The sequence below is a fragment of the Struthio camelus genome, chromosome 1 (genome assembly GCF_040807025.1).
Source record: "Struthio camelus isolate bStrCam1 chromosome 1, bStrCam1.hap1, whole genome shotgun sequence".
Taxonomy (NCBI): domain Eukaryota; kingdom Metazoa; phylum Chordata; class Aves; order Struthioniformes; family Struthionidae; genus Struthio; species Struthio camelus.
In genome coordinates this window covers 146609303-146630113 of record NC_090942.1, presented here as the reverse complement: position 1 = coordinate 146630113, position 20811 = coordinate 146609303, and the positions used below count along the sequence as shown (strand labels likewise).

At 39.1% G+C, this 20811-nt stretch overlaps 1 protein-coding gene across 3 annotated transcripts; it reads right to left on the bottom strand.

The window, feature by feature from the left end:
- Positions 1–1336: 1336 nt before the first annotated feature.
- On the bottom strand, positions 1337–20325 carry LOC104138702 (arylsulfatase D). 3 transcript variants are annotated; one of them, XM_009666450.2, is made up of 11 exons: positions 19922–20325; positions 17572–17621; positions 13966–14106; positions 12865–12986; positions 11311–11433; positions 7742–8165; positions 6830–6966; positions 5714–5848; positions 4909–5071; positions 4504–4625; positions 1337–3828 (listed from the first exon to the last, which is right to left on the bottom strand). In XM_009666450.2, the coding sequence occupies exons 2-11, from the start codon at positions 17595–17597 to the stop codon at positions 3458–3460; spliced, it is 1764 nt and encodes a 587-aa protein (XP_009664745.1). In that variant the 5' UTR covers positions 17598–17621; positions 19922–20325; the 3' UTR covers positions 1337–3457. The 3 variants fall into 3 exon arrangements, with proteins under 3 accessions (XP_009664745.1, XP_068777847.1, XP_068777839.1); XM_068921746.1 differs by having other exon boundaries at positions 1338–4244; XM_068921738.1 differs by lacking the exon at positions 19922–20325 and having other exon boundaries at positions 1338–3828; positions 13966–14057; positions 17572–17623.
- Between the last annotated feature and the right edge of the window lie 486 nt (positions 20326–20811).

Genomic DNA, 20811 nt, shown 5'->3' with positions numbered 1-20811 from the left:
TTTGTATTTGGTTATGTCTGTGTTGTTTTACTTGGTTAACTTGCCCAAGCTTAGAATGGTTGGTAGCATGGGTAAATCACCATTCAACCCTGATAACAAGAGGCAAGATCAGATGTTTTAAGAAGATGACTCTCCCGGAGTCTGTAGCCCCAATGTGTTTTGGGCTGATGGATTTGGGTACCGACAGTACAACTACTGCACTCTCAGTGGTCTGCAAGGAGTGGGAAGTAGCAAAAACCTGTAAAGTTTGAGTGGATTTTGACTGATCGGATGGTCTATAATCTCCCCAGCTAGTCTGTGCATAGGTGAAACAATAAACTAACTTAGATTCTAATGGGTCCTAATAGCAATAACCCTTAGGAAAGTACCTTTTCTTTAATCACCTTGTACTAAATTAGTTTATGTTGCTTTTGCCATATTAACTGGATATAATCAGTCACAGACAACAGGGCACTGCAAACAAGACCTGAGTATGAGGGGCCTTAGTACAGGCCACAGGTCAGCAAGCGACAGGAGAACAACATCTGAAATTGATGGGCAGGTCCAGGTGATTAGTCACAGGTGATTGGATTGGAGGTGGGTGCCACCATCTGACTATTAAAACCCCTGGTAACAGAGATGGCAGGTGGTTATCATTATGTGGCTCTCCTAACTCTTGTGGTGGCAGGGGCCCCAGGTAAACGGTTATGTGCCGATGCCCGGCCAATGCCCAGAGCCTGATTCTAGGGCCAGCAGGAGCAAGAGTTGCCTTTCCCCCTGGGCTCCACTGTGCTGGCTCACTGGAGTGGCAACTGGGAAAGGTCTCAGGTGACTGTAGCTGCACGTGTGTGCATGTGCGTATGTGTATGCGTGCACAGCTTTCCCTGACACAGTCCATCCCTTGCCTGATCTGCTTAAACAATTGAATTTAGCAGTTACATGTTACCTAGTGTTCCTCTCCCCCCATGACAGTAGGTTAGACTGGATTTCTACTTTCAGTTGTTTAAAGTTAGGTGAGATTAATTCCATCATAAAAATCTGAAAATACTGGCCATTGTTGGGAAATGCTTAAGCCTGGATCCAGGAAATTCAAGTTCGTACCTGTATTATTTGTTCTCAGGAAGGGAAAACTGGATGCTGGCACTGCAGGCAGGAATTGTACAGTGTTTTATGTGAGTCTAATCAATCTGTACAAGGAGGAAAAGTAGTGGTCTAGTTTGATGAATGTAAGGTTAAGAGTTCTCAAAGAGAAAATTAACAAATCCCAAAGTATTTTTCTTCTGTTGCAGCTGCACAAGAAAGTAGGATACCATCGTCTACTGACTCCCCAAAAGGAGAAGAAAAGACAGCATGATTTTGTGAAGGTAGTCTTTATTGACGCTCATGAGTGTTATATGTGCAATGTTCATGTTACCAGGCTCTGACTGTTTGTTGATCCCATGGCAATTTGTGTATCAGCAGTAGTTTCATGGGCAAAACCCAATGGCCAGGATAAATTGTAGCTCAGATGTTTTCCTGTACCCTAGTTCCAAATAGATATATTACAATGGTAGGCAGTATTCGTGTGTAAAAAAGGATAGTTCAGTCACATAAAGATGAAACAGAGCAAGATCTGAAAAGTATTTTCTCAGCAATATAGTATTGTGAGACGCATATTGGAATATTATGAACAGATCTTATTCTACATATTTTAAAATGTGTTGAAATATTGTGAAGACATAAAACCCCAGCTAATAAACTGGCTTGAGAGTGGAAGGTCTTAGAAAAAGACTGAAGGAATTGAAAAATGTTGGTTTTATTACAGTAATTTTATGTCAAGAAAATACTAGATATTGGATATGAAAAGACCTTTAAATCTAGCCAAGAAAGAACCAATGAAATCAAATGAATTCAAAGGAGAAATAAAGCACATACTCTCAACAATGGAGAAAATTAAGGAACAATCTAGTGCCCGACGACTTCATCGATTCACTTCATCTATTGAAGTTTTCATAGTAAAATTGAGGGCGTTTCTTATCGATAGCAGTGAAAGAGCAACTGGGTGAATGAACTGAGATGCATGAGGTTAGAGCGTACAATATAATGTGCTTTTACACCATAGGAATTTATTTACCTGCAGATCTCTTGATAGGTCAAATTGTGGGAAAAGAGTGGGAGAATAAAAATTAATGTCAATCAAATTAGATGAACGAGAGAAATAGGCCCTCGCACAACAGTTAGAGAAACAGTGAAAAATGTGAAATAAATCTGAGGGGCAAATTATGTTGTCAGATACATCCGTATTCAGGTATATGAGTGTAAGCTTATTGATCTGGTCAGATATATTTTATACCTTGCAAGGCCACCTTAATAGGAACAACTATTTTAACACCAAGAAGGGAAGAACAGGATTTATAGCAGCTAAGGAAAGGAGATAGATTAGCAAGACTAAATGTTCGGTGAGATGAAGAATGTAATTTATGAAGCAAAAAATGCCTTTATTCTGCATTTCATTATTTTGACTGTAAATTAAAGTTTGTTAGCTTTCAAATTATTATTGGACATCTTTCAAAGAGTCTTGTTTGAACCTATTACTTGCTAGCAGGAATCAGTTGTGACTGAGGTATGGGCAGCAAGAGAACTTGTGTAATTCTGTGCCAAAAAAACTAAGCTGGTTATCAGTGTTGCAGTTCTGCAACAGTGTACAATGCAGTGTCACTCTGGCCTTCCCAGCGCTGCTCAGGGAGCTGTGTGCAATGGTAGCTTTGGAAAGGGAAAGTCCCTTCCCTCTTCTGTTTTCCATTGGAAGAGGCTGGCACTGATCAGAGGAATCCCATCCTTCTCAGCAAGTGCTGACATCTGTTACATAACTTTCCAGGGCAACTGCCTCACCTGGGTAGTTACTCCTGATCCAGAAGCCCCAGGCTTACCAGCTGCCATCATCACTTCTGCTGGAGGAAGTACAACAAAGCAACAAAGAACAAAGGAAGCTACGTTTAAAGAAGATTCTGTGTGCAACAGAATGGGAAGAATTATTTTGGAGCAGGAGGGAAAGTAGTCGGCAAAAACATTTTACAGGATACCTCTTAAGCATTGCCAATAAAAATAGTAACACTAAGGGAGACCTCGGTGGAATGACTTAGAAATTCAGAACAAAAGAAAAAAAGTAAAGCTTTCAAGTTTACATTTACAAAGAGCAAAAGATAAGTTATTTTGTTAATAGTACAGCTCTAGTGTTGGCCTACTTCAGTGCATTTGAATTCATCATTCAGTTATCAGCAGATAGAAGTTAAAACATGCTACTGAGAATGTACTGTCTTGATCCCTCTGTGGCAGTATCCTGCCTAAAGCAACTTTTACCAAATACAGTGCCATCCACTGGAACAATTCTCAAACATAGGATCCATTAAAAGAAAAGCAAAAAAACACCAAACACCACCACTAAAAGGCATTCTTGGTCTGAAAACACTTCTGAGGAAGCAACATCTTGTTCTTTCTTTTATAGATCAGCAAGTTTGTTATCGCCCTCCTTATCACACCAACAGAATGGGAATGTCCCACAGCACGGCTGCAGCCACGGCTTCCATATGACGTTGTACAAGGAGAGCTGCTCCGGGACTGGAGTCAGTGTCCTGCGATGCTCTTCAATGGCTCTTCCAATCCTCTTTATTACAGTGTCAAAGAGGGGTTCAGTGTCAGCCGCTAGAGGTCTGGTTTCAGAAGGGTCTCGTGCGAGATCAAACAGCAACGGAGGACTGTGATGGGTCACACCTTCCCCAAAGCATGGACAAAATCCTCTCTCGTAACAACCTCCAGCCCCAGGTGGAAGGAAGACTGGGGTCACATAATGAGCCTTCCAGATGGCTCCACCTGGTAGGAAAGAAAGAAATGTTGCAGGTACTGGTGGTTATCACAAAGCACTAGAATACTTAATGTTTTTGTAGAAGTTCATTTTTTGGGAGGAGGGCTGTGCTTCAGCTTTCGACTTACTGGTTTAGATAGTATTTCCATTTAAAAATTAAATGGTATAAAATTAAACTAAAAAATGTAAAATTGAGATTTCTGTCATATTTCTAAATTTCTCCAAAAATTCCCCAAAATTTCTCCAAAACATCAGTTTTTCCTGACTTTTTTTCTATAGAAAACAAGATTTTGCAGTTTCCTTATCTGAGTAGCAGAAGAACATCTTCAGTTTTGACAAGGGACTGAGGTAAGGACTTCTCCATCAGGTAAGGGTTGCATGGACTTCTCAGGCCTTGCATTCAGAGCTAGGTGAGAACTACAACCTACATGGTAGAGAGGGAAAAACCTGTGGGCTGCCAGAATTTTTTGTTAAGCCCCAGTATCCTGCCTCACATGATAGACCTCATATCGTATGCCTTGAAGAGAATTCTTTCTCTCATATAAGTATAGGTAATAATAGCAAGTTATTTATCACATTACAGCTGGAACTACTTGAAAAGCTGCAATCGCAGAATAACCATGACAGGCTATTCTGCCCCCATAGACTGAACCTGGTTCTTGGGGAAGAATTTCAGTACTCACTGTCCTTCTGGTGCCACCTCACTGCATGTAGATGAACGCCACAGTAATGAAACAAGAACTCATGCTCTGAGTGTTGAACTTTTCCTTGCAGTAGAGGCATCAAGTCCCGGCCATCAATTACCCTAACAGAAAAAATGGAAACCACCAAACTGGGCTAAGCTGCCCATTACTGCCTTCATTATGCACACCTTTTGTTGGATGTGACAACGCTGATCAAGGAAGGTTTATGAGTAGATGCTGAATCTCAAATGTAAAAAAGAGGTAAATAAACTGTGGTAACATTTACAGACCTAGAAAAGTAGCAGGAGTGGAAAAGAAATCCTCAGATTTTCAGAATGTTTCAAAACTGGATTTTCCATCATCTTCAGAAAAAAGGAGTAGTAAAGACACTTTGCACTATTGTACCTGTCCTGGGGTACTACTCCTCCAGCCAGATGTACTACTGTAGGATAAATGTCCATAAGGCTTGTTGGTTCATCAATAACTGTGTTTGCAGGTAACACTCCTGGCCATCTAAATATCCCTGGGACACGGATTCCTCCTTCCCAGCCTCCCATAGCTTTTCCACCTTTCATTAAAAAAACAAATTTTCATTAAAACAAACTTTTCATTAAAAATAAAGAGAAATTCTAGACAATTGAAATTGTACTGACATAAACTGACTCATGTTATCATTTAGCCTTCCTTAGCTTTTTGGTTTTACCATGAAGATCATTCTCCTCAATATCAGTGATAGCATTTTCACTACAGTAGAGCCCTCAAATGACCTCACACACTTACTCCCTTTTGTTGGTTTACAGATTGTCCCATTAGAACCTAGCATGGATAAAATTTTCAGACATGAAATGATTTCCCAGCATAGTTCTTCTCTCTTTCTTGAAGTCATATAGCATTCCTGTTGCAGCAAGTAAGGGTTCACATGTAAGGTGCAGATAAAAACATTGAACAAGAAGTTACACATTATTAATCAAAATTAGCTTGTGATCAGTTGCCTCAGAAGGAAGTGCCAGTTTGAGAATTCATGCTTTAAAGGAACATCTGCACATACTAGAATTGTCTAGATTTTTGGAATGTATAATTAGAATGAGACAAATCCTCTTCTAAATGATGAAACACCATTAATCCTTGAGCACACAATCTTATCTTTAGAGGTGCCCTGAGCACTTACTTAGTTGTTCCTGGATTGTCACCATCCCTTGACAGTTCTTACCTCTGTATATTCCATTCCAACCACCCAGCTGCCTTTTCCCTTCTTGTCTTTCCAGCCATCCACCATGATCAGAGGCAAAGTAAACTAGCGTAATATTTTTCAAGCCTTCCTTGTCAATAGCTTCTAGAACCTGGCCTGTAAGCACAGGAATACGCAAGTATTAAAAAGCAAAAACACAGCTTATATAACTTACAGCATCTGACTCGCAAACATTCATCCATATATTTTCTCATCTAGGCCAACCTATGTAGGGATGCTTATTGTTTAAAATAAATGTTTTGTAGGATTAAGATTTATATCTGTGATTTCAGAGTCTGTAAATGCATGGAAAATTTGTGATGCACTATAACGCCTTTATTGCCTGCATTGTAACAGAAGAGTAAAAACCTCAGTCACAGACATGATATGTATGCATATGTACCTGATTCTTATCTCTTTTGCAAAGATAGCTACTTTTCATCCTCCATGACTGAATGATAAATAACCTTCCTTCCCCTTCAAAAAAAAAAAAATACAAGCTGAAAAATAACATGAATCTGATTTCTGGAGGCACATCAATTAATACGTATGAACCTTTCTGGATTTGTGAAAGGACTGAAAAACATTCAGTACTCCGCTGAATATAGCATCGACAGACAAGTAGCCTCTGGGTTTACATCTGGAATTATTGTGCTTATCAGTTTTATTGCCTTCTGACATGCCCTCCTTAGAAATAGATAAGAAGAGGTCATAAGAGGCTGAAATTACCTGATCTTGAATAATCATGGAAAATTAAATAGTTCTCACTCCGTATAGTGTTTAGAAAGAAGAGCAGCTGGTTACCTTTGACAAGGGGCCAAGGGGACATGGTTAAAACTTAGTAAACACTAGACCATAAAAAGATGAATGAGCAGAAAGACTCATTTGGTTCAAGACCAGAGAAAAGAAAAAGTCCAAAATATAAGCCAACAGTGCTCATAAAATGACAGATATTTGTGACAAATACAGGCCTTTTTCTTTCTTGCTTTTGTTTCTCTTCCTTGTTCTTTCAACAATAACTGCCTTGCCTTTTCTATTATACATTTAGACTTCGATATTAGGTAGTTGGAGACACTGATATTTGCTATGGCAACTTACCCACCATCCAGTCCATCTCCTCTACATTATCTCCATATAAACCATGGCTGCTCTTCCCAAGAAACTTCTCTGTGGTGAGGAGAGGGGTGTGGGCATGTAAAAAGGAAAGAAAGAGGAGGAATGGCTTGTACTTATTTCTAAAAAACAGAAATCAACACTTTGTTGTTAGGGAAGAAGGTCCTCAGTACATACAGAGGTCATTCATAATGGAAATTGGTATTATGATTTGCATAAATCTTTCAGTAGTGACTTCAAAAACATCTTTCTTTGAAAGGTATTAAAATCTAATGGCTACAATCCATCTCACAAAGTAATACTTGGCTTATATAAAATGAGCCTCTTTTTCCCTGAATCATACCTAGGCAGAGTTCACATACACACTCACTCCACTTTCTTCTATTGCAAACCATCACAGTACTACTGAAATCAAGGGAGCAGATTCATTTCCTGCTATCTGGTCCACACGTGTCAGTCCGTATGACAAGGCAACCTCATGGCTCTATTTCCCCTCTGCTAGCTTTGACCTTTCCCCCACTCCTGTTCCTGCCCACACACACGTTTCTGCTATAAGCTGCTATCCTTCAAAGCAGCAGTGATGCTTTTATAGGTAGAAATACATATTTCCTCAAACTTGCTTAGAAATATTCAATTTAACATGTGAAAGTTTAGAAAAATTATGAGTTATAATGAAGCTGAGAATAACAGATATCTCCAAACTGTAACTGATTTTTGGTTTAGTACTGTAATAACATTAATAACATCAATAATTAATAATTATTAGGTATAATAATAATATTATCATCCTATATAATATTACACAAATTACAAGGAATAGTTCTCATGCGAAAATGCTGATATCCTGCAAGACACGCAAGAACTGGAATAAGCATGTTCAAACGAAGCACGCTTTACCTTTCAATAAACGAAATAGACTCCCTCAGGATAAGGGATGTAGTCCTTTCTGTCACCATTGGCTGTTCTGTAACTTCATGGTTTCTCATCATAATGCAGTTCCAGTATCTTATGAATCCATAACTTGAGAACCAGGATGCAAAGAACAGAAGACTAAACCCACCAAGGCAGGTCACCATTTTCCAGCTGACTGAAATCAAGCCAGTAAGTCTTCCCAGGGCAGAAGTGACTGTAACAAGACCAATCATCTGAGTGTAAAGCAGGAGTTTCCTTCTAAATTCTCTGTCCATCTCTGGAGGTTCTGTTGTTAGGCAGTCACTTATTAGTGTAAAAGGCATGCCATAAAAATAATCAAACCCGTGGTTTAAAGGGTGATGACAATGGTCATTGCGGGATTCACAGTTAACACCTTGATGCCACTTCCCTGAAAATACACATTGTTAACAGGTAAAGAAATAATATTCAAAAATTAGCTTTTCCTCCTACAAAACATTTCTTAAAAAATATATATTTTTTTCTACTTAAGTTCCTCATCCTACAGATATATTTTGAGTACAAACTGATGTAATACGGTATATCTTACGACTGATGAAGGCAAACCTGTATAGCATATAAATTTCCACTAGAGTTACTGGTGATTCATGCCCCAAAGCTTTGGTCAAATGTAAAAAAATGCGAATAATATAGGAACTAAAAATTGAGAAGCATCCAGATTATCAGAACTCATTAAAAATGTATGGCCTTTTCAGAGACCTGCCAGGTATGAAATAGGAGGAAAAAGTCCTTTTGTAAGTACAGTGCAAAATAACATTGTTCTTTTATCCCTTTACTTTTGACATGCAATGGAGAAAGCTGGAAAGCTTTCAATAGGTTAATGTCAGGACTGTGAGACCTCTCAATGACATGCTGGTGCCTGATCGATAAGAGGAACTGTGGGCTACATGATAGCATAGTCAAATAGTTTGTGGTGCAACAGCCGGTTTGCCAGACAAACCAGCAGATCCAGAAGAACTTTAGCACAGGAAAGAATGAGATGATCAGGATTTCTCCTCAAGTTACACGTACGTAACTTTGGTGACTGTAATACCTCTGTATACTGGATGAGAGTAAAAAGCCTTGTTTTATAAGTATTTTTGCCATTTATTTATATTTTATCAATTTTTAAAAAGTCAAAGACATCAGGAACCCCTTTCTTTTAAATTATGAAGCCTTCATATAGAAAGAAACATCCCATGACCTTTTGCAATACTATTTGTCCTTTATTATGAACATATGTCCATCATGATAAAGGAACCATCAGAATAAAGCTCTCGCTTCCCCTCTCGTCTGTTCAAACGGACTGGTTATGCACTTACGCAGAAACTTAATAACTTAGCTGATTTGGCTCAAAAATGGGTGGTGGTGATTGTCTGAGTCCAGTGACCAGAATCTCATTTTTCTCACAAGAGAGATGCAATTTAGCTGCATTCAATGATCTTTGATGCAATGCAGGCCTTTATAGATCAAATTGAAATGTCTGTACTTTTTGACTTTTACTTGAAAACTGATTTGCAACCAATTCTTATCATGGAATAAAGAATGGTACATTTACAAAAAGATGTTATCCTGAACAATTGGCTTACAATATTACTAACAGTATGCTAGCACTCAACCCTGAGTAGATTACAATAAAATTTCTACTTCAGGGAAAAAGAATGCTACTTTTTGGATGTCAGTACAAAGAAAGAGTAAAAGTTCTAATAATCTAGGTGCATGGATTTCTCTCAGCCAAAATCACTATTCATTTTGCCTCTTGCCATGTTTGCCTTGACATGTTAAGAGCAATCCATACAATGAAATAGATTTGTAATCAATATGTAGATGTATAGGTCATAAATACAGGTGTAGATATGGTATCCTTAGATTTCAGTAGCACTTTAGCACCATTTCCAGATGAGGTTGAAAAAAGCTTCTGACATGCTGTAAGACTCAGGTCTAGAGGATAATTTAAGTATCTATTTAAGAAAAATTAAGTTTATAATTAAGAGAAATTAATCTGTGAGAGCATATGTTACAAAACATTGTCTTTCAGACTACAAAGAATCTTCAAAGTGTTTCCCAACTAAAAGTTTGCTTGTCACATCAAGCAGCTGGTAATTAATGGGATTTAACTTTGCAGTTAAATTGTTTGTGCTCAAAACAAAACAGTTATGAACCTTTCAGGTGAGTCAATTTAGTGCTCATTCAGCCATGCTGATGTGGGCAGACACTGTGTAAGATTTCTTGCTTCCTGACTGGAATGTAAAGTTATTATTACATTTGCTAGCCTCACTCATCATCAATGTTTTCCATCATCCCTTACGATGCAGTTCGTTAGAAACTGTCAGTCTTGTTGGACTAAGTGATGCTCTTGATATCTGTGATGTGATTTTAGCTTAGATGCCCACAGGGACAATGCCAGCCCATTTCGGCTAACTAGCTTATTGGAGGGATGCAGCACAGGTTCCGTGCAGGGCAATACTTCTGACAAAGTGGAGACAAGTGTCATTGTTTTGTTAGTGCTTACGTACTGAAGCCAAGTAGAAGCACTTGGCAAATGGATACGGACTGTTTTATTGGTATTCTTAAACAATTAAAATAATATCACTACAAAACTAAAAGGAGAAGAAGATTAAATAATACACAACTTAAAATGCTTGGAGGATTTCATTTACTATTGCCCTCTACATTTTAGATTTATTGTACAGAATAAATACAAGCCCATTGCTGCAGAAACGTTTAGTAAATTCAGTTTATTTCTGCAAGTGAGGTTTCTGTGTGTGAAACATAGATTTTGGCTATTGGAATGCTCAGATGAGGTAGGGTGAATCACTGAAAAGTCGCCTCAGGAACGTTTGTGTTTTTTCAGGATGTGAAACTGACATATCTAAGATAAATAATTATTTGAAACTGGATCATGACCAAAAGTTACAATTGTATTAAAGAATGTCCTGTAAAATATAAAGTAAAATTGAACTCTTATTAATGAGTCTGAAGGATGCCGTGTTTTGTGGGCTGTATTGAGATCTTGGTCGACTATAGTGGCACATTGTCATTAAAGATGAGATAATTGTGCTGTTTCTGTTTTTGAAAGACCAAATCATCTGATATTGTAAATTGATACTATTGTTTTCAGTAGCAGCCGTTCCCTTTTGTACGACTTGTGAATGAGCTCTGAACTGTATAAAACATTAGGATGTATATTTAAATAGAACTCATGTATTTGTTTTTTATGAAGATAGTACTGGGATGATTGCCATATTGCTAGTAGAATACTATTGAAGAAATATTTTTAACAACATATTGGCCATTTTGTTTTTAACAACCACAGCTATGTTTGAAAGCAGGTCAACAGTAAAGATTATTCTCTTTAGTGGACAGTTGTTATGAGAGATTATTTTTGTTCAGGATTTCTTCTTACAGGATAATCTTGGATCAGGAAAGAAAAGCACTGCAACCAAAGTACGACCAGTTGCTAATTAAACCAAATGCTTTGAGTGAGATATGCAAGTGAAACTCGTTCTATGCCATCTTCAGAAATTTCTCCATACCTATTAGTCCCGTGCTGTAGCCTTGTTGCTGCACTATTTTGGCAAAAGTGGTTTCATTTGGAGGCAGCCCTCCTGAGCCACCGTTCCAAAAAATAACACCATAATTGTTTACAGCATCCATGCCTAGAAAATATAATAATAAAAAACTTTAGAAAGTATAACTGATAGAATATTTTTATCAAGCATATTTCCTTGTTTTCTGGTTTCATTGATTATTATAGTGTTAAATTTTTCTCCTAATGCTGTTTGTTCAGGGAAATGAATTTATAACACTGCACAAGAATGAAAAGAGCTACATCTCTCCATTACATAACACCTATTCTTCTTTGAATGGCACAGCTGTATAGAAGCTTTTATGTGCTTCCAGTGACATCCAGGCTCTACGGACTTCACTGATACAGTGTGACTGTGAGGGTGGGGAGCAGGATAAGGAGGTTTCAGCCGTATGTTAGCCTCAAACTTCAACTTCCCTAAGATTGTCTGGGAACTCAAAACTTCCCTGCATGGTGAAATGGTGCATATCCAACTCTTAAAAACTGCAGAGCTGCTATGTAGCACCCTAATCTTCTCCTCACCTGTAGATTTACACCCTGTTATTTGGCATTATATACTGGCAAAACCCCATCAAATGACTTAATGTGAAACACAATCTGTCATATGCCAGAAAACTAGGGGTAGGAGCTCAGTCTCCCATGGAAGTGTTTAATGTCTCTGATCCTGTTGTTATAGTGGGAGACAGATCCTGTAAATGCTCATTTTCCATATTCTGAGCTGTCAGAATAAGAGTAGGATGACGTGTCAGCTTCAAAATGCCTTGGGAATGAAGGCGCTGAACATCATTTGCAATAGAACAAGTGTCAAGTTGCTCTTGACACATGTAGAGCTATTTGTTTTTCGTATCTCTTCATCTCAGGAATGTAGTTTGACAGGATAGTATTTTTTTCTTCAAAAGCAGAATCTGGAAAAATAATATAGCTGTCAAATTGTTATTTTGTAGGATGGATGAATCCTGATACATAGCTAACAAAGCTTTCCCATAAACCACTCATTCTGCACCTAGACTGGAGGGAACGGACACAAGTCTGTGTAGATCTGCTCTGTTTTACCTGCAAGACCAAGCTGCTTCTGATATCTGATGAGGAAGTCATCCATTACAGAAATCAATGTAAACAGTGTTTCAGGAATGTCTTGCTAATCATGTTCTGAGTGATGAAATTTTAAATGTAACAATTAGCATCAACTCCATTCCTGCTGCAGTCTGTGTAAAGGAGCATTAAAGTGCAACAGAAGTGGAGAGCAAGTTTCTCTGCAAAGCTGGTTCTTCTCTGCTCTGCTTTCCTTCAGGTCCATTGAATGCACCCCATAAATATAGATGTAACCTCAGAGGAGCCTGGTCTATCTGGTAGAACTTTGTGTGTGTACTTAGTGAGGGATGATTTGTCTGCTGTATCCCTTCTGTCTGCGCACCCTCCTTTCTTTTGTGCCAATTGTATGAGATTGTTCCCTTTAGCAATAAAGCAATGCTTAAAGGCTACTTGGTTGTGCAAGGCAAACCTGATCGGAGGGGATATCTGCCAGTGAGGAAAGCTGCTCTGCTGGGGGTGCAAAGCGGAGCTGCAGCGATGTGCTGCATCAGCTTCACTCCTTCTTTTGCCAGGTGATCAATATTCGGGGTCCTAAAAACACAACCAACATTGTCAGGTGTCATTCAGAGGGTCTTCAAGGGGATGGTGATGAGGGATAATACACTTAGATTTATTTCGGGAAATTTCTTTTATTTCAAGATGTATTCTTCCCTTCCCTTCCCTTCCCTTCCCTTCCCTTCCCTTCCCTTCCTGAAAATGTATATTTTTTCTTTCTTTATTAACAATAAGTATCTGGATGAATTTCAAGTTAATCATTCCTTCTTGTTTTCCTCAGTCCTACAAAGGGCCTCACAGAAATGCACCCCACTGCTCCTGAAGAGCAGAATTCATGCTTAGAGGATAGTTATGTTGAAGTAGATGCCAAGCCATGCAGAGCCTCATCAGCTGCCTATCAGAAACTGCCAGTCAGTGTCAGTCAGGGTGAGATTCTGAAAACGTAGCTGGATGAGGGGACTGATCATACCAAATTTAGTTGTGTTCAACAACTAAAGAAGTAACAAGCTGGTAGGAAGCCAGGAGGCAATAACGTGGCAGGATTTTGAAAGAGAAGCCAAATTCTACGTCCTGAAGTACGAAAAAAGAAGTTTTTCCTAGTAACATAGCTCATTGCAATGATTTATACTGGATTTTGATGTGATACTTGGAAAGAATTACATAACAGTTAAATGAGGTAATGAGGCTTGATATGTGGGAAGAGGGAACAATTTTTCTGTCTTCAGGTGTATGCAGGAGTTTAGCATTTCTCAACAATTAAGAAATACACAAGAATTAAGGACGTATTCCCAGACTAAAACAGCTCTGGATAGCAGATCTGGCCCTGGGAATGCCCTCTAGATTGTGAGATAATCGTGATAGTGCATCTATTGTTAGTGGCATCCACGGGTAATCCCCCTATTTCTGCAGTAAATAAGCCTGAAGACAGGCCAAATAGTTGAAGGCTGGTAGAAGATGGCAATCTTACACTAAAAAACAGACAAACTCTACTCATTATTATGCTCTGTTTCCTTACCTGATAGTATCATTCCCATAGCAACCTATGTCTCCTATACCAAGGTCATCAGCCATGAACAGGACAATGTTTGGCTTTATTGTGATGGAAAGCTGTGGTGGTAGAAACAGACAGAAAACGAGGGAGGTGACCAGAGATGACCTGAAACACAGAAGAAGGAAAGAAAGCCATGAAAGCCAGGCTGTTCATGACTCCTGCTGCAGGTGGCTCAGTACTGTCCAACATGAGCTTGACTGCACACATTCTCCACCCAGTCAAAAACAAAGTCTTAAAAGTTTCCTCCTGGGTGAGTTAGCTTATGGTGGAGATCTCTGCAAATTTTCAGCTTGAGAATGACACCTGCATATTTGCTTCATTATGAAAACCCCACATTCATTCACATTTTAGTCCTTCCTGTTTTTCTTCAAAGGCTGCACATGAGCAGAGATTGCTGTGGATATCCATGCATCATTTCAGCTGCCTTCACATATCATGACTAAATACGTCAGTAAGACAGCGATTGTTTTAAACTATTTTCCCTTTCTCCATGAAGCGCTATATGATGCTTCCAGTAGAGAGAGCAGCAGCCCATTATAAGGAATAGTGAGAATTTCTTAGGACTACAATGTGAGCAAGAGTTTCAGTGACTTATTAGTGACTGCGAAAGCTATTCAGATGCAGGGCGTGCTGCCAGGGTCATGAAGAGTTTAGATGTTAACAACTGAGAAGAGGAAAGGCAGCACTGACCAGAGTGAGGACATCTGGTCTCTCTAGTAGTTCTTAGATAAGTGGAACGCTCATTTGTCGCAATAGGGAAAAAATTTCCGTCTTGATGGATGCGCAGCTGCCAGAGCAGCATACCTGTCGATGCATGAACATGCTGCAGAGCTTTCAAGGTGAAGCATTTTTATTTGGCTGGAGAAGCTTCTTGTGATGTGTTTGTTTGAAGTATCATAAGCAGAATAAAGCTGGGAGTTATACAGACTAAAGGGCTTATGTAAAAGTCATGACACAGAGCAAAATCTCACATTCAGGTACTCCCTAACCTTGAAAGTTGGACTGAAGAAAGTAGAGTGTTCTGTACATTAGGATCTAACTTATAAATTCCTGATGCTAGCAAAAATCCTAAGATGTGTGTTACAGAAGTGACTTTTTTTTTTTTAAACTTATTTCTTGGAGTGCCAGGAAGGTTAAGGTGGCACCTTAAATTTAAAATTTAAAAAAAACAGAGACTTCCAGGAAGCTAGGTTTAGCTAACAGAGTTTTCACGGCTATCTATCTGCAGAAAAAGTAGTGAAAGTGGTATTCGTGAAAAGTGGCTGAAATATCTTGCAAACTTAGCAGGGAATTATTTATAGTGAAAAGGAAATGCTGAGGCTCACTCCTGCTCGTGTTTAAGGGTTAGATACCTTAGAAAGACTGCAGACAAATTCCTTCCTTAGTTTGAAACCAAGACCTCAGATTCCCTTCTTCATATAGGTGCTGTCCACACTCTTCTTTAAATGGAGTTGCAGCCATTCGCTCACTTGTACAAAACTGCACTGGTTAGACACTGACTGTGTAGTGGGTAAGCCTTGGTATCTGCCTGAGAAAATATGGGCCTGTCATTCTTTTTACCAAACTAGTTATCAGTTCCCATTTACTGGCTCTTCTTTCTTCCCATGACTGTTTACAGCCTGGTTGCTGGGCCTGTTAGGTATGCTGTGGGAAATAGGGGTTTGAATCCCTCTCAGATGTCAGCAGATGTCAGATCCGAGTCTCAGATCTGAGTCTCTTATTTTCTAGGTGAGTGCTTTATTCACTAGGATTACATGTAAAGATAAATACTCACCTCTTTGCTGGCTTGTCTTTTAAATAAATTAACTATGGATGCTATTCCTTGAGAGGATTTGGAGCTGCTAGCATGTGCTAATAAATATCCTAATTGTGGGGCATTTTCTAAGGACGTGAACAGAGTTTATGATTCATGCTTTTGTGGCTAGACTGTTATAATATAGCATAGGGGGAGATAGGTGTCTAGAAGCTCTTCCTAGAACAGGATCCAGGGATGATTCAAGATCAAGGCATAGGTGCTAAGTGAATACACGGTCCTTATAGGCCTGTGTAGTATCTCATTTCAGGATCACTTTCTTTGGCATATGCACAAAAATTCTGCTGGGGTCATGTTATAGACCCTCTTTGGATCTCACCCTTTGTGCTTGGAAGACACACATATAATGTGTGTCTTCAGGCGCACACTGTTTGTTCCTTTATTTAGATGTTTAAGACTGGAATATACCTGTAGCATGCCAAAGTCCCACCATCAGCCTAGCTGAGATGTACTTCGAAGCATTGCATCATTCCTTCTAGGAATCGTAGAGACTGACTATCTGTCCACATGAGACATGAACCACTAGTTCAAGAAGCTTACACTTTCTGCCAAAGACCTAAACACTTACACACAGATTCCTGCATTGTTGTGTATAGGAGGACAGGGATTTGGAAAGACATTTGAAGAATATGGGATGATTATTTAAGAAACATGTGAGTTATTCAAGTGAGAGAGGGCTTCAGGTCTTAATTAAAGATGTGGTGTCCAAATGAAAGCTGAGTTAAATGCAAAAGAAAAATTAAAAGTTGGTCAGCCAGTACTTCTTTCTGCAGTGGCAGGAGATCTAAAACTGCACATAACATAGACCACTGCTTAGCAGTCAAGAAGTGACAAAGACGAGAGAAATGTTTTATTGAACCAAAGCACTCACTGCTTCATATGCCTCCAAAACTGGTGAATCCTGCATTTGTGCAAGACTTGCACTAAAATAATAAACTGAAACATTTCATTTGGCATAATTTTTTTAGAAAATAAATCCCCTTTGTCTATCAAAATTTTTCTCTTTAGGATTATGCCCTCATTCTGGAGAAGAGCTGTAACATAACTACATGTATCAGCAGATCTTCTTCTGCACTTATACCTATAAAAACAGCCACATGTGTATCATATGAGCATGACAGCCTAAATCTCGAGTATGGCCCTCTGTTCAGGACGAGATGTGGGCTGAAGGGAGAGGTATTATGGACCTCAGTGCACAGGAAGCTGGCTAACAGCCTGCCTGGCACAGCAGCATCCAGAAACGACAGAGAGCCAGGGCACCTTCATTTTCTTTCCTAATACCTCTACTCCTGGTGGGAAATCAAATCATTCCTCCCCTCAAAAGTCTTTGAGTAGGTAGAGGGTATGTTAAACTTTGACGTTGACTCAAACAGACATCATGAAAAGGAAAGTGCCAGGTCCATTTAAAATTTCCTTTTCTAATTGTTTCCAAACTTCTCAGGAGCATTCTGACTTGGGAACTGATGTGTGAAAAATTACATGTGAGAGCAGTTAGTTTGTTTTGGAGGTTCGGGATATTTTTTAGAAGTTGTTTCGGGAAGTTGTTGAACGTAAGCAACTTCCTCTGACGTTTTCATCCAGATTGTGGCCATTGTGTGGTGAAAAGTTTAAGAACCAGCAACAATTAAAAAAAAAAAAACCAAAAGTAAATCAGAGTTAGTATACTATAAATTGTTTTACAATACGGTATTATGTCATTACTAAACTTAGATCATTCTAATTATGATGTAATCATAATTCATGAACTTTTTTCTTACCAGTGAGTTGTTGGTTGCCAAATCATTTCTTCATCTGGTGCGTTCAGATCCTGTAAAACCAAGAGAGGTAGGATTGTCATGTTTGTATCTTCCTATTAGTCACTGCAATAAGAATGGACAAAAAACTTAACCCGAAGCCCTTCAATATTTTCTCTATTTTATTTAGTTCAGTTGACCTTGGATTAGCCCCTGAATGAACGAGAGTAAAGGCATTAATGTTGTTTGTTATTGATAGGACACTTTCACTTCTTAGAGAAATTTTACTCTTTTGTGTAGAAAAGTTTCTCTTAAGATACCAAAATAATTCTCTTTTGTTGCATGGCTATGCCATATGAAAAATTGTTACTATTCAGTCGGAAAGGAAGAGAAGATCTTTTTAAAGCACAGTCCTCAATATCATTTATTTTCCTGTAATCACAGACACAGTAATAGCTTGCTGCTTCCTCTTAGAATGTGCCAAGTTTCCTTTCAGGCTTGTGAGAAATATCTTTAGTTGTGGAAATGCTATTCATCCTCTTTCAGATATGACATTTTCATAGAAGACACTGAGTTTGTATTCTCTTTTTGTTTGACTTACACTCTAGCCTAGCCTTCTCCTCCTGTGCATGTGCCAGATTTCTGGGTTTGATGATATTTTCCCTCTCTGTGTATAGCTTTCTGCAAAGGGTTCTCTCAGGCTTTCTCTTTTATAGTCAGGACAAGACAAACCATTAAAAGGATTTAAAGTAAAGGCCAAATGACCTTGATTCATAGGCTTTAAAACAGATTCCTTTTGAATTTATCTAATGCGTGGTTAAACAACATTGAACTATCTCAAGTGTCCCAATTTTATAAATTGTGTTGGCTTACCATTTTGTTTTCCAGAAATGGTAGCACTGAGCAGTTTGGTTAATATCTATCTGAGCAGAAAATATTGGTGTTACCTGCTTCTACTACCTGGATTTTGTTAATAGTTCTTACACTCTCTAAAATACATTTTATTCATCAATGTTATGAGCCTCAATGGGAAAATTAAGATTTCTATGCTTAGAGTTTTAGCGGGAAGACGATATTCACATGAGATTAGAAAAAAGGTGTTCAAACAATTGTAAACATTTGTTTGCAAGCATCAGTGTTAACACGACACTATCTATAGACACTCAAACTTAGTTTCCTGCATCTGGATTTGTGCTTTTGCTATATCCTAAGTTTGTATAGGAAAGATATTGGTGCACACCTCAGGCATCTTTTACACATAGAATATGCCGCAGTAGCAACTGAAATAAACGGAGCTGGAAATATGCAAGTTGAGGAGTAATTGTTTGTTACTAACTGCCTATACTTTATAGAGTTATATTGACTCAAAGCACAGGCTGGAGCTCAAAGCTCAGTCTCCTCTAGAGCTGCCTATAAAATAACAGTTGTTATACAGAGAATAGTTTACTGCGCCGAATGATTATACCCTTGTCAAGCCATTTTCTTCATGAAAGGCAAGGGGAAAAGGGGAACAAGCTGTAGGTGTAAGAGGGAAAGTCAAAGCAGTTTACTCTGTTTCGAGAAGCTGGAGAGGGCCCAGGTCCTTGCACTGCAAGGCAGCTCTTCCTGTGGGTGCCCTAAAGGTCCCAGGGGTAGCAGCAAGCCCCTGCCCCATTCAGCCACAAGCAGTTTAGAGAGTACGTTTTGGGACCTCCACCCAGCATACCAAAACAGCACTTAAGCCATTGTACAACCAAGCAGTCCAATTTATTACCTGAATTGAACTGAGCTTAAAGAAAAACTCTCTCTCTACCCTACCACTCATTAACCCTCCCCTGAACAGATTCTATCCCCTTCTTTATCCATTTTAATCATCCAGGAGGGTATAGCCAGAAGAGTTTTCATATTTTAGTGATTTTTTTTTAATTGACTGAACTTTTTAAATCAATCTTTACTTTTCTGTCAAAATACTCATAAGACACGGACATCCAAATTCAAGTCAGCTTGCACAAACCTAGAGAAAACATTCACATTTTTAGACGTACTTTTAACACAAACAATACCCATTTGTGGCATCAGTTCAGCAACACTCAGTGAAAACTCTTGCAGGTAATCCCATTCAGTCTGGTACTGTTCAGTCAAGGAAAATATCTTCCTAATTTATAGACTTGGCACAGCTAAACTAAAAGCCAAACTCATGAGAAAAAATTGTCTGCAGCTGACTGCTTTCACTTTGTACACAGGTGAACACTAGGTGAACAATGTTGTTTTAAGGGGAAATGCCTTCTAAAAATTTCCTCAAGATATTTTTATCTACAACAGCAACAAATTTATCCAAGTGCCCGTTAAAATTTTCCTGTGCATTTGCAAACATAGAAAGGCAGCAATACAGTACCTGGTATCAAGTTACTCTCTGGTGAGTGAGAATAGCAGGCAGCTGATACACCCGAGTGTGAGCTTAGTTTCGGTCAACTTAAAACCATTCCAAAATTTTCGGCAAAACAACTGCTGCCACAGCACAGCATCTAACATCTGTTTCTGAAGGCAGTCCTTAAATAATCTACCCAGCTGCTCATGCGCGATTCTCCACAGGAAAGCCTTGTTGTACTGAAGTTTTCAAGCTGCTGGAGAGTTGAATTTGTGCTGGAGTTCCTTGCGCTGCACCTCCGATTGCCGCCAGCACAACGGTAACATTCATGCGCACAGGCAATTCGGCTTAGGCAACACCAGCGATCCGGGAGAATGCTTTCTGCCCTATCACTGGTTTCTCAAAGGAAGCAAAGAGCCTCCTTCAAGTCTGACCCTCGCCAGCGAAAAAGGATATAAATAACAGTTCCCAATAAACGTCACCTCATTTCCAGCAAGGAAAACAGAAGATTGCTGTACTTAAGAAACAGCAATTCTTTGTCTGCGGAAAGAGAAACTGAGAGAATATCTTTGCTATATAACAGCCTCAAGTGTCTGTAGTGATAACAAGGTCACCTCTGCACGCACAGTAAAAAGCAGTTTTAGGATGCGAGGAGGAAATGCTGGCTTGGGACCTGAATTTGCTTTCCCTGGAAAAGGAGGCATTCAGCTCGACTTTCGAGTGCTTTTGGGGACAGGGTGGCCCCATGCTGTCATGGCATGCCTGTGCTTGAACGGGCCAAATCAGCCCCACTCCTTGCCCTTGGGCTGGTTTGGAAACAGCCTGTAGAGGCTTTTTCTGGTAAAATGTTCTGCAAAAGGCTAGATTCATCGGAAGCGGCAGGGTTTTCAGATATGCAAATACGCTGCAACTTTCTG